The 12,544-nt window shown below is 39.1% G+C and overlaps 1 protein-coding gene across 1 annotated transcript in view; it reads right to left on the reverse strand.

Annotated features, from left to right (window-relative positions):
• Window positions 1-291: 291 nt before the first annotated feature.
• Window positions 292-12,544, reverse strand: part of palm (paralemmin) — a 30,061-nt gene continuing 17,808 nt past the window's right edge. Inside the window, exons 2-6 of the mRNA XM_023951365.1 lie at window positions 10,379-10,421; window positions 9,042-9,122; window positions 3,709-3,824; window positions 3,521-3,591; window positions 292-3,290 (exon numbers count right to left, since the gene is read on the reverse strand). Of these exons, the coding sequence (XP_023807133.1) occupies window positions 2,917-3,290; window positions 3,521-3,591; window positions 3,709-3,824; window positions 9,042-9,122; window positions 10,379-10,420 (684 nt within the window). The 5' untranslated portion in view covers window position 10,421 and the 3' untranslated portion in view covers window positions 292-2,916. The remainder of the gene's footprint in view (window positions 3,291-3,520; window positions 3,592-3,708; window positions 3,825-9,041; window positions 9,123-10,378; window positions 10,422-12,544) is intronic.

Below are 12,544 nucleotides of genomic sequence, written 5' to 3' on the forward strand. Positions count from 1 at the left end.
TGTTGTAGCAACAACTTTTTTTTTTTTAAGCGAACTTCATTTTTCTATCTAAACTTGACCTCTGATTTTTAATTTTATAATTTTTCTGTTAAAAAAGATAGCATTTACTTGTGGAATATTTTTAATACACAGCTTTGTGATTGATTATCAGTGTGTCTTTGTATATATATTGGTAATCACCCTGAAGGGTATCACCTGAGTTTTCATATATTTTTTAGATTAATAATAATTCCTTTTTTGCACCATCCATTTTTTAAGGCAGTTGAATAATTAGCTGCAAACAGATGTGAGTTGCTGTTACCGAAGAGTAGCTTTATTTACAATTTTAGCATTTAGCTGCTGTCCTTCAGACCCCACTACAAAGCAAACCTTCAGCTCACCAAGATTTACACACAATTCCTTGAATATTAACGCATAAAAATACATAAATGTTTTACTTCTGGCTGTGATGCATTTTGCATTCTGTAAAGACACATATTTGTATGAAGGCTGAATATTTCAGTTCAACAGAGAAAAACAAACAAGGTTTTTTAAAAAAAAAAAAAAAACAAGATACGTTTTCAAAGACATTTAATATAGTTTGCATTGTTCCTGTTGTCCAAACTGGACGTCAGTGAAAAACTGTTTAGATTCTTCCGTTTTTGCTCAGTGCTCCTTCAGAGAAGAAGGCAGTGTTTCCATTGGGTCACCATGAGAGAGAGAACACATCAAGAGCAAAAAAAAAAACATCTTCATGTCAAAACTGTCTCAGAAATTCAGATGAATGATGAAGGCACCAAGACGTAGACATCTTTTTTTTTTCTAAATGCAAACCTCAAATGAAATCACTGCCCTTTGGAGGACGCTATAAAACCATAGAAGACAAAATATGGACAGCACACCTGGATAGCCCAAACTACATGTTACCTGTCCACACCAATGACCTTCCTTTTTTGGAATGTAAAAGAGCTCTTTTTGGGATGAAAAATGCAAGCAAGACTTGGGAGGATGCATCTGGCACAGATAGCGATACAAAAAATGATATTCATGCAGGAGGCTGCAGAATCAAACTCCCAGGAGAACTTTTAGTTTATGTCAGCCTCCATGTGGAATATTCCTTATTTCACATGTCAAAATAAAAATAAAAAGCCGGACAAATATATTTGAAATGATGAACTGATGGTCAATGAATGACAAAAATGACACAGAAGAGGCTGAAATATTAGTAGAGGTTTTGCAGACTTGTTTTTTGGGTCTAATAAATAAATATAGCAAATATGATTCTGGGCTTTTAACTCTTGTAGTCTACAAGCATGCTTCATTTACTTATTACCACCTATGTGTAAAAAGTTAAGACTTATCTGTACTATTAAATATGAAAAAAAGTCTCTTCTTATGTCTGGTTTATAATGTTTACAGTTTGACAGAATCTAAAAGTTTGATGTCAAATGTCAAAAATTTTAATATTTTACTATTCTGGTACAATGAAAATGGTCAAATTAAATTTCTTTAAATTTGGGACATCACCGACCTGGGATGCACATTTACGTCTGACTCTGCCCCCTAAACCAGCTGCTAGAAATAACTATTTTTCTTACCCAAATGGTTTCACTTTGAATCAAAATAAGATCTCCACTCATTTTCTTAATTCTCCTCAAATACACATATAGAAAATTAAGTGGTTTAAATAGTTTACGTGTCTTTTAAAAGCAGGTTTACAGCCACATACAGAGTCAGGGGTTAAACTGGGAACAAAACCAACACAGTGAAATTACAGTAAAACTGGATTTTATTTGGTTCATGAAATAACAAAACGGTGAGTTGAACAATTTTCTCATTCTAATCCCAATTTACCCCCTGGGTTTATGCACATAACTAAGACCTGCAAAGAGCTGCAGAGCTTCATGCAGTGTGGAGAGCTCCTTACTTTAAGCCTTTCAATGGTAGTGAGAGAGTATGATCGACTAACAGTTAAAGTGTCTCCATCATATTTAAATAAAAGAAAAGACACAGAAGCTGTGATCTTTGTGTACATGTGCCACACAGTATCTAGCATTGGACTAATGCGATTTGCAACACGGTGAGAAAATGTATTTGTCATTTTGCTGTGATTTTCTTTTTAATGCATTCCTCTAACACTGCAATAATATTCATTTTTACGGACAGGACGACTCGTGAGACTAAAGATATGAGCACGTGTGAGTCCACGAAAGCACAGACAATTGTAATGAGAGTGAATCTGGTAGTGCTTACAAGCGTACATGCAGTTAATGATGGGAGATTATAGAGCCAAAAACAATAAATACCTTGTATAAAACATAATTTCATATCAATATATTAAAATACTATTCAAAATAATGTCTTAGACAATATTGCAATATGAAATTGACCGATAAATAGTTGGTAGGCCTACACAGAGAAATATATATTTATATACTTTAAGGTTTCTTTTTTTTTATAGTCGGATCTTTTGGTTTAATTGTTTTTCCAGATTTTCCCTGCTGGGAAGCAGTACAATCCAGGGAGCCTATGCATTTTCTTTGTTCCAACGATAATAACAATGAACATACAGTACACAGTCTCATAATAAAATCATACATACTGAATACAATATAAATGTCAAGACAGGAAAATAGAAAAATATCAATAGAAATGAAAGGTCAAATACATATCAGAGAAAGTAAATGTAGTAAAGTGTAACTATGAGTCCTTGAAGTTCTTGTAGCTGGAGCTCACGCCGGCTCTCATTGTTGGTATTTTGGCTGTGGAACTGTACTTCTCTTCTTGATTTTTCAGTCCTGACAAACACTTCCACGCAAACACAAAAAGTTACACACATCTGCAAATACAGCCTCATGCGACGGCACACAGGCCTGCAGGGGTGCAGGTGGGCTCTCACGCATCCGCTCACGCATACAGATACACCCGGCACAGCGCTCACATGACCGTGCAGCATTTGCAGGTCTGTTTCTTCTCCTTCTCGGCCTCCTCCCCGCCTCCGTCGGCCTTCTCTTTCTCCGCCATGCTGCCGTTGGGCGGAGCCTGCTCGGCCGTGGCTGCGTCTGCTCCTGCTTTTCCCTCTCCGTCCTCGATCACTACAAACTCAGCCTTGACGTTGCCGTCAACCCCTTCCATCCCCAGGGCGGCGCGGGTCTCCTGCTCCTCCTCCACCGTCTTGTAGCCCATGAAGACCAGAGTGACTGGGTTGTCGGCGCTCGCCTGGTCCGGACTGGGGCCCAGCAGCTTGGCCTCAATCCCTGTCACGTCTCTCTTGGGTGTCTGACCAGAGGTCTGCACCACTCCGTTCTCACCTACAGGGAGCACCAAAGCATTGTTGGATCATGGGAAGAGCACGGTCAGGGCAAGTTAGAGCCACAAAGACAGAGGGGAAATATTGCTTTAATGACCTCCGGCACAGACAGCTGATTTAATGGAGAAAATAAAGACTTTTATGAGCCCACTTTCTCTTTCTGACACAGGCGCTCCGGCTGTTGCCCTGGCAACCTGTCTGAAGACACGTTGCCATGGACATGGAACTCACCTCCATTTTCTTTAGCCACACCTTTATTGGCAGGCGCGCCGGTCTCCAGTTCTTCAATTTCTTGTTCCAGTCTGGACAAAAAACACAGAAATAGCCATTTATTCAACAAATAATATTGACTTAATAGTTTGTCAAGAACAGATTTTAAAAGAAAAGAATTTCCAGGGGTTCATTTTAGTCTGACTCACTTGATTATGACCTGCTCCAGAAGTTTGGTCTTCACTTCATCTTCTTGCAGGCGCCTCTGCATATCCTCCTCTGCTGGAGCTCCATCTAACAACCAGCGCTCCCTGAGGGCTTTGGACTGCAAAGAAAAACCAGGAATCTCTTCAGTTTGTCTTTAAATTAAGTTCTTGTCAGGGCATAAAAAGGACTAAAATACCTCTGAGCTAAAAATTTGCATTTATATGAGCTGCATTCGTGCATCTTCACCAAAGAGATTAACTTGTTTGGAGAATCTCAACAAGCCTTTCACATTTGATTGCTAGCATCTTCTCCCTGAAGATAAGTGACACTTTCACTGAGGCGCAGCGACAAGTCGTTTAGTTAATCTGAAACAAAAATCTCCCCCTAGAGTGGATCCAGAGCGCCCGCTGCCACTCAGGGACTCTGTCCCACAGTCAAATAGCTGCCAGCACGCGCCAAAAGTGGCACCCGGCCAGAGCGTTGAACTGGAAATAATCACATGATTGCGTCGTTCTGTTTCAACCAGCAAAACTAGATAAGAAACAAAAAGATCAAAACTAACTTTAAACTGATTAAAAAATTGAGATTACTGGATATTAAGATGCCAAACTGTCTTCATTTGATTATTGAAGTTCACAAGAACGATATTCCTTTCTATGTTTATTTCCTTAACAAATTCCAAACAGCCAGATATTCTTATCCTGCACTCCAGCTAATATCAAAGCAAATGCTTGGCGTGCTTTGAGGTAAATATAACAGTGTCCCACTCGCAGCTGTTAGGTCCAGAAGCAAAGCGAGATCCTGCCTGGCCACAAGACACTAAGTGCCAGAAAAAAAAGTTTTTGTTGTCACATGCAAGGCCCGCAATCTGGTTCTGAGCTCAGCGTGGATTCTTCTCCGGTGAGGCAATGTGGATTTCACACAAAAAATGTACCACCCCATCTCATTTTTTTTCATTTGCTGTTCTCCCCGTCTCGACCCGTGCCTGTTTCTCACTCTGGTCTGCATCCTTATCCGGCACAAAGTTCTCAAACTGGCTTGTAAACGTCGGGTTCCACCTCCCCTCAGTTCATATCTCTGCTAATCTGTCTCTGTTTGCTCAACTGTTCTCTCTTTTGAGTAATTCGGCTCCTTTGCAGCCCACGCTCAAACGTTGTAATTCAACACTCTTCATTCCCAGGCCCTGCACTGTCTCTTGGGTACTGAATCTGAACCTGCCCTCCCCACTCCCCTGTTGTCTCCATCTCGCCCGCTCTCTACACCACAATCCTTGTACCCCAACGCCTGACATCACTTAATGTGCTCGCTCATGCGTGTCGGAGCACGGGCGCACGGGAAAGGTCTGTGCGACAAGCTGGAGCGCTGAAGTTTCGTCTTTTCCATTGTTCTCGGGAGTAAAAGCTGCTAACGAAGCAGACAAAGGGCGGAACTACTACACAAACGCACACACATACGCCCCCATGGAGTGAACAGCTGTAACGGGGAGAGAACTATTTTAAAATGCCCTTTTGTAATTCATCTAACACATGTTTTATATATAAAGTGGATAAAGTTCATGTCACTTTTACATTTTTATGCGGCATTGTCATAAAAAATAAACAGCACTCAAGTCACTGTTAAATCAGAGAAATATGTGTTGAATTGACAAAAAAGGAAGAAAAAAGGACATCTAACATATTTTTGTTGTTTAGTCAAACCACATCAACTACAGTTTTGCATGTAAAATTCCATATAATGAGCAATGGAGATGCTTCTATCTAAGCTGTTTCATTACAAGTTAACCAAAACATTTCTAAGTGCTCCTTTTTGTCTCAGTATTAAACTGCTTATGAAAGTTTGAAACAATTAGCGTTATTTAATAATAAGCGTTATTTTAAACATCAAACTAAACGTTTTATTGTTGATGGTCTTTATATCTGGTTCTTAAAGGACACAATCTCCGTCCTGCTTAGCTGAAGCACTAAATGGAAAGGAGAGGAAACAAACCTGTCAAGGCTGAGTTTGTTCGATCTCTGGTCATTAATAGTTAATATTGCAGCCATTTTAACTTGCAGGTCGACTAGAACAAGGACGCTAATCTTTATGTTCCTGCATTGATTCTCAATAGAACTCAGATCCGAGATGGATTTCAGTGTCCTTCACAGCTTTGGATCACTTCAGACATGTCTTCAGATTGGTTTGTCTTACTTTAAAATCAAAACTGAATCAAAGCTAAGCTTTATTTAAACTATTGTTAAAAAAAAAGGAAACTTAATGATGTTTTTCAATGTAAAATTTTTGGGGGTTTCAGAGGCTGGAAAATCCCACAGCATGATACTCCCACCACTATGTTATGAAGATGTTCAATCTGCTTCAGACTGCATTACATTTGAGAAATCAGTCAAAAACAGCTAGTATTGAGACTGAAAACAAAACAAGGGAACAAAAGTAGGAAAGCAGGGAGGTTGCTATAAATCCCAAATTGGAAATTTTACCTGAAGTTCAATAAGTCTCTACGAATCGGGTTTCTGAAAACATAGAAGGTGCACATTTACTTTCAGCTTTCCAGAGAATGATCAGAATGCTAAAACGTTTTGAGCTATCAGACCAAAAAAACAGACACCCAAACTCTTTTTCATGTTTTGAATGTTTAGTCGTTCTTTGATGTGTTGCCATGTGGATTTTTCTTGGATGGCAACCTCAAAGACCATGTTTGGATAAACAGCCCTCACAACAGGCTTCAAGCAAAAATCCAGTCGAGTCAGAAATAACTGGGAATTCATAGTGACTTCTTTGATTAGGATTCATCCAAAAGTTTCAGGAAACTTCCACCTTTGACCCCACCCAGGTTTGTTTCTCATTGTTCGCTTTAGTTTGCAATGATGTGAGACCTGTAGAGCCTTCACGCTTCGAGGTTTCAGCTTGATCTTTTCAGTTTTGGCAGAGTTATGTTTTTATTCGGTCTAATCAAATTCTCAATCAGGCTTTCTCAGAGCTTTTGTCGAGTTAACATTGCACATGTGCACCATAATCAAAGGCTAATTGATTCTTCAGGCACATTTGGACAACCTCAGCAAGTTTTTTCTACTTTTAACAAATCAAAACTAGTAGTTTGGCTCCTTACAGACCCACTCCAATCATTTTAATTTTCTTCATATATGTCCTCTATCATTGAAAAAAATGCAACAAGAGCATGATAAAAACACCAGTTTTCATTGGGGTGGGTCTTTAGAGATGCAGGTCTGTGTTTGTGTAAAACATCTGTTTGTGGAATAAAAAGGAGGACCTGCCCATGTACTTTGCAGAACTGTAAAGCCCTGTCTTGTTATTGTGTCTGCGCAGCAAGAGTTTGCACAAAACACTGCTGAGATTTAAGTGCACAGCAGGTACAAAGTCATAAAATTGTGGTTTCTACGCAAAGAAATTTACTGGTTTTTCCAAATGAATGCTGCTCTTTCAAGAGGGCAGGGTGCATAGAAATCCAGCAAATGGAACGGCATGATTACCCCCCCCCCCCCCCCCCCCCCCCGCCCCGCATGCATGTGTCTGTGCGTCGGCACAAGGGACGAAAAGCGGGGTGCGGTGGGAGTACGAGCAGTTTCCTGTTGGTGGGAGTGGGACAAAAATCTGTTTCCTCATCCAAAGCCCACTGCATTGTCTGAGGCTTTTGTGTCCTTTTATGAAGCAATGGACACAAAATCGCATGTGAAGACGCACACTTGCAGAGGGGGGGGGTGCAGGAGGCCTCATGAGTAACAGCAGGAGTCACAAACACACACTTCAACCTTTGTTTTATCTGTGAGCTCCTGCCCTGAAATAGTTCTGATAGTGCTGACATGCACACCGACAGCCGCCTCGTGTCCCACAGAACCATGTTTGGGTGCATGTGTGTAAACTGCACACGGAGGAGCTGTCGGTGTTATCTGCTGTCCATTCGCTACTTTCCATGACAGCAGCAGTTAGGGAGGATCTCTGAGATATTTGAGAGGAACTGAGGAGTTTCACGATGTTGTGTGGGTGAGAAAGCGTGCTCTGACACTGAGTTTTGACTTCTGAAAAACAGCCTGTTTCAAGTCCCGGTAAAGGAGAGGCGTGAGGGGGTGCAGAAGCAGATGACACATGCATTCATTTCATCAGCGGAGGGCTCGAGTGCAATTCAAACAGAGTCAAGCTGCGGCGTTCTCGTGCACTCAGCTGTACCCCCTCCATTGGGATTCAGAGAACGCGGTGTGGTATTTCAGGCACATCCCGGTGTTGTTTTTTCAAACGCAACAAAAAGCAAATCCCCTGCTTCATTGTACAGGTAAACAAACCCAATTTCAGATGGAAAGCACAGGATATTTGACACCATTTGATCGTGTATTTTTACAAAAAATAAAGAGCAGAAGCACAGAGTGAGTGTTGAACATTTTAGTTTCTGTGGTGACAGTACAGCAGCGGTTATGTAAAAATAAGCAAACAAATACTTGAAATCAATAAACAGTGGGCATTAATCTATAGGCTATTCTATGAAAGTATCGTTTTTTGAATGGAATTATGGAAACACATGCACTTTTACAGTGGCGGAGCTAGAACATTTTATATAGGGGGCAGACTGGACGGGTGGCAATTGAGAACAGCAAAGTGGACTGTCATTTCCGCCCCAGCATATTTTTACGATATTCTAATTTCTGTATATGTTCATATTACACTGGCACATAAGGGTCATGTTGAGCGTAGGAAGCAACTTTTAAATTTCTAGAAAGCATTTAGAATATTTGGCTAATGATCAAAATATTGACATTTAACAGTTATTGCTTTCTTTGGCCGTTATAGTAATGCGCAAAAAAAAGTACAGTACAAAAATGGGCCTCCTAGAAATAAGTCAATTTTTTTTTTAAATTAGCAAAACAAATCTGCCTTTGTGGTAAAAAAAAATGTTATTAACATAAAACTTAAAGGAAATTCCAGTCCAAGACATTTTTTCTTAAATTACGATTATTTTGCTACTGAAAAACTTTCTTCATAAGATTATTTTACTTGCAAGACAGAAAGTAAGACAGTTTTCCTTTTTACTTACTAAAGCTTGGGTTTTTGCAGTGTAAGACTTGTCTGCTGCCGTTAAAAACTGTGTGAGATGGGATTCTTGTGGTAAACACACAGTGTCATTCTCCATCATTTCCAATGAGTGTACATTCAGAGCTAATAAAATTACGAGGAGAGGTTTTATATTTCCTGGAAAAGCATCAGGAAATTTCATAAACGGCATTCTCTGAGCGGTAACCGCATTCACAGAAAACAAAGGAATGAATGAATGAACGAGCCAAATGTCCAGTTCAAGTGACAAAACACCGGTGCGAAATGTGTTCACGTTTACCTTCAGATGCTGGAGTTGCCGTCGATCGTCATCAAGCTGCCTCCTCTTGTTTTCAATCTCCGTCTGCTTCTTCCTTTTCTCCTTTTTGCATTCAAACTCAGGCAATTAGTTTTAAGGCACAGCAGTGCCACAGAAACAAGAACAAGTCATTACCAGTCTGACGTGTGGGGGCTTTTATTCCTCTCTGCATGTCAGGATTAAGCTTTTTTCACGATGAGGACTCTGACTTCCTGTAAAACCTTCAGGCTTTGATCCCCAAATTTGGCAGAACATGTTTATTAGAGAATTGCTGCTTACAGTGGATTTTACACTTAAACTTTTTTTTTTCATAAGAAAAAAGACAAATCACATTTAAATCTACCAACAAACAGCTGAAGCTGATTAAGTAGTTTCAGTTCAATGTATGTTCTTTGAGTGATCCTTCTGCATCAAAAAAGCCTGCTGTTATTTAAAGAAAAAGTGAAACCATGCAAAAACTTCTTTGTTTTGGAAAAATATGGTTTGGGGAAAAAAAACAAAAAAACCAAAAAAAAAAACCAAGAGAGATAAGAAAAGGAAAAAACCCGGCATGAGGCCACACCCACGGCTGCAACAGGTTTCTAGGGATGTTGCGGTTCAGAATTACAGGAAGTCAGCGAATCTGACCCGTAATCCTGATCATTAAAAGTTAATTATGCAGCTTTTTGACCAGACTGAAGCAAAGGCATTAGTCTGGAGCGCTCTATATTGATTTTTAGTCAAAGGTAGTTAAGCATCTCTCTCCAAAGAGAGCACAAAAACGTGAAAGAATTAAAAAGACAAAGCATCTCGGGACCAAAAGCAGTATATTTAAGCAAATTCCCTCTATCCTGATGTAACATTTAAATAACGACTCACACATTTGCCTTTTTTCATCATTATTAATTGCATTTGTCAATTAAGTAACTTGATTTGATCAAAACCAGAAGCTACAAAATGACTTTTTTAAACTTTTTAAACTTTGCTGATGATGAAATATTGTGTTTTTAATGTAAAATAAAATAAAGTGTTAAAAGTGAGTAAAAACCCGTTTAGATAATTTTTCAGGGAGAATTCGTTTGTCACATCAAAAGTACAGAATTGTGGGGTTGTGACTAAGAGAATGGAAGACAGACAGCTAAAGATGTGCTGCAGCATTAGCCTTTGATTTTCTTTAATGGGAGAGGGTCGGGGGGTGGGGGGTTGAAATGGTATCTAAAAGGTTGAGTCATTAAGACAGACCTCCAGAAGCAGTAATGATCTGTTGTTTCTGTGTCCTGATGTGCTCTCTGAGAGAGAAACAAACATTGTGTACGTGTCTGTGTGTGCAGAAGGCTTACAGCGATGGCCTGGAGTCTCTCCTCTTGTGACACCTCAGCCATCCTAAGGGAGAAAACAGGAGATACTGTAGTCACAGCCACACACCAACATCAAATATCACATGATAAACAACTTTCTTCAATGCGGATTTGCTTTTTAACCACTTCTTGTTGTCTGAGGTTAAACGTCTGTCTATTTGGCATTAAATCAGTGTCTCTTTTCCTTTAGGGGTAGTCAGCGTATGAATGCTAATGGAGCCGTTGGAGATTCCTGCTCTAATAAGTTCCAGACCAAAGATGCAGGGTGGACGGAAGCAGAGCTGAAGCCAGAGGGGAGAGACTGCAACGCCTCCTCCATTTCTCCTCCCAAAAACAGACATGTTTGCATCAGCAAATCACTGATTAGATCAGATTCTTGTAGTAAACCTATAATAAAAGAGTTTTATGCACCATGGAAATGCAAATATAAAAGCTTTATATTTACTTTAAAAAATATGACTTCATTGCAAAGGCAAGAAATAACTAAACAAAAAAGAGGCTAAAATATACATGCTAAGCCTGTTTAAGAGATTTGTCACCTCCATAATGTAAATTACTCAATGAATCAACTCTAAAGGGTTATAAAATACTTCATTTTCTGTTCTTGAAATCGTATTTATTTATCTGGAAATGATAATAAAACATAACTATGTGCAAAGCTGTGATAACAGTTTGTTAACAGACATAGTCTGTATACGAAAAGAATAGACCGATACAGTCAGAGGTGTGAAAGGAAATACAGTTCTGTATCATTTTCAAAGAAACCATTGTGTATTCCTTCTAGGATAAAGGCCAACTTTTTTATTACTTAAACTGTTTATATTAGACTCTTTTGAAGTTCCAACTTTTGATCTATTCTAAAGGTGGTCCCACTATTTTTTTTTTATTATTACTATGCTGGTTCACAGCACAATCAATCAAACGTGTCGTTTTCTAGGACATAGTTTCTGCAGAGCGACAGGAGTTATTTAGAAATTCATTGAGTTGTTGAGGACTGTTGGTGGAGAGCAACCGGGTCCCTCCTTCCCCCTCCCATTGCTGAGAGCTCTCTGTTTACAGGCCTTCCCACTGTCTTACGGGTCCAAACACGCAAAACCTAACTTTAGCGGTTGCAACAAAAATGGCGAGCACTATCAAAACTATCCAGCCGTATAGTTTTGATGCCAGCTCAAAGAAGAAAATCCAGACCTTAATGGACAAAAGAACAACAAAAACAACAAAAACACTATTTTCATTGAAGTGGGTCTTTAAAGACAGTTTCAGTTCAGTTTAACAAAACTTTTTGCTTGCTTTTAGTTTTCAAATAATCAATCCCTCTGTTAAAAAAATGTAGGCAGTGATTTACATTTTTATCAATTGATTTTGTTATTTAGTTGATTCTACTGTTTTATTTGTATCCACATACAACTGCAGACTAGTGCAAAAGTTTCTCTTTATTATTATGCTAAAGAGTTTATTTAAAACAATATGTTCTGTGTGAAAGGTCATTCTTTTAAATTTTTCTTTTTTGGTTCCAATGATTAAAATGTGCTCAATGGGTTCCTTGTTTTTGTGCCGCTAACAACCTGCTTTAGAAAAACTCAATTCTGCTTCCTTATTTACAGCTTAGTAAGGTTTTTTTTTCCGGTGTTAACTTATGAAAGTTTGTGACAAAAAGTCTTTGCTTTACAGGCAAAACTGCAAATAAAATATCCCAAAACTCTGAAAGCTCTGAAAACCTGAAAAACATTTACGGTACCAAACTTCTTTCCAGCTCTTCACCTCTTTCAGAGTAAAACAAGCTGCAACCAAACAAATATGGAATCCAAATGTTTTTTATTTGTTTTGACCAAATAGTTTTCTGCCACCCAACCTTCCTCAGCGCTCATAAAATGTGTTGCAACTCTTGGCAAAGGCTTCTAAGTGACAGCATGAAATAGCTCACAGCCTTTCCCAGCAGAACATCACCTAGATTGGCACATAAAAATCTCTATGTGTCAAAAACACTTATGCTAAATAACATGAAAAAACTGACATGTCTTTTTTTTCAGCACAACATTCAGCCTCCTGCCGCATTGACCTCAAAGTCAGACGATTGTTACTTAAGAACAATGTGCGGCGGCTCAGACAATATTCTTGGGACTCTTGCAAACAGATATTTAACTGACC

The sequence above is a fragment of the Oryzias latipes genome, chromosome 22 (genome assembly GCF_002234675.1).
Source record: "Oryzias latipes chromosome 22, ASM223467v1".
Classification (NCBI taxonomy): Eukaryota; Metazoa; Chordata; class Actinopteri; order Beloniformes; family Adrianichthyidae; genus Oryzias; species Oryzias latipes.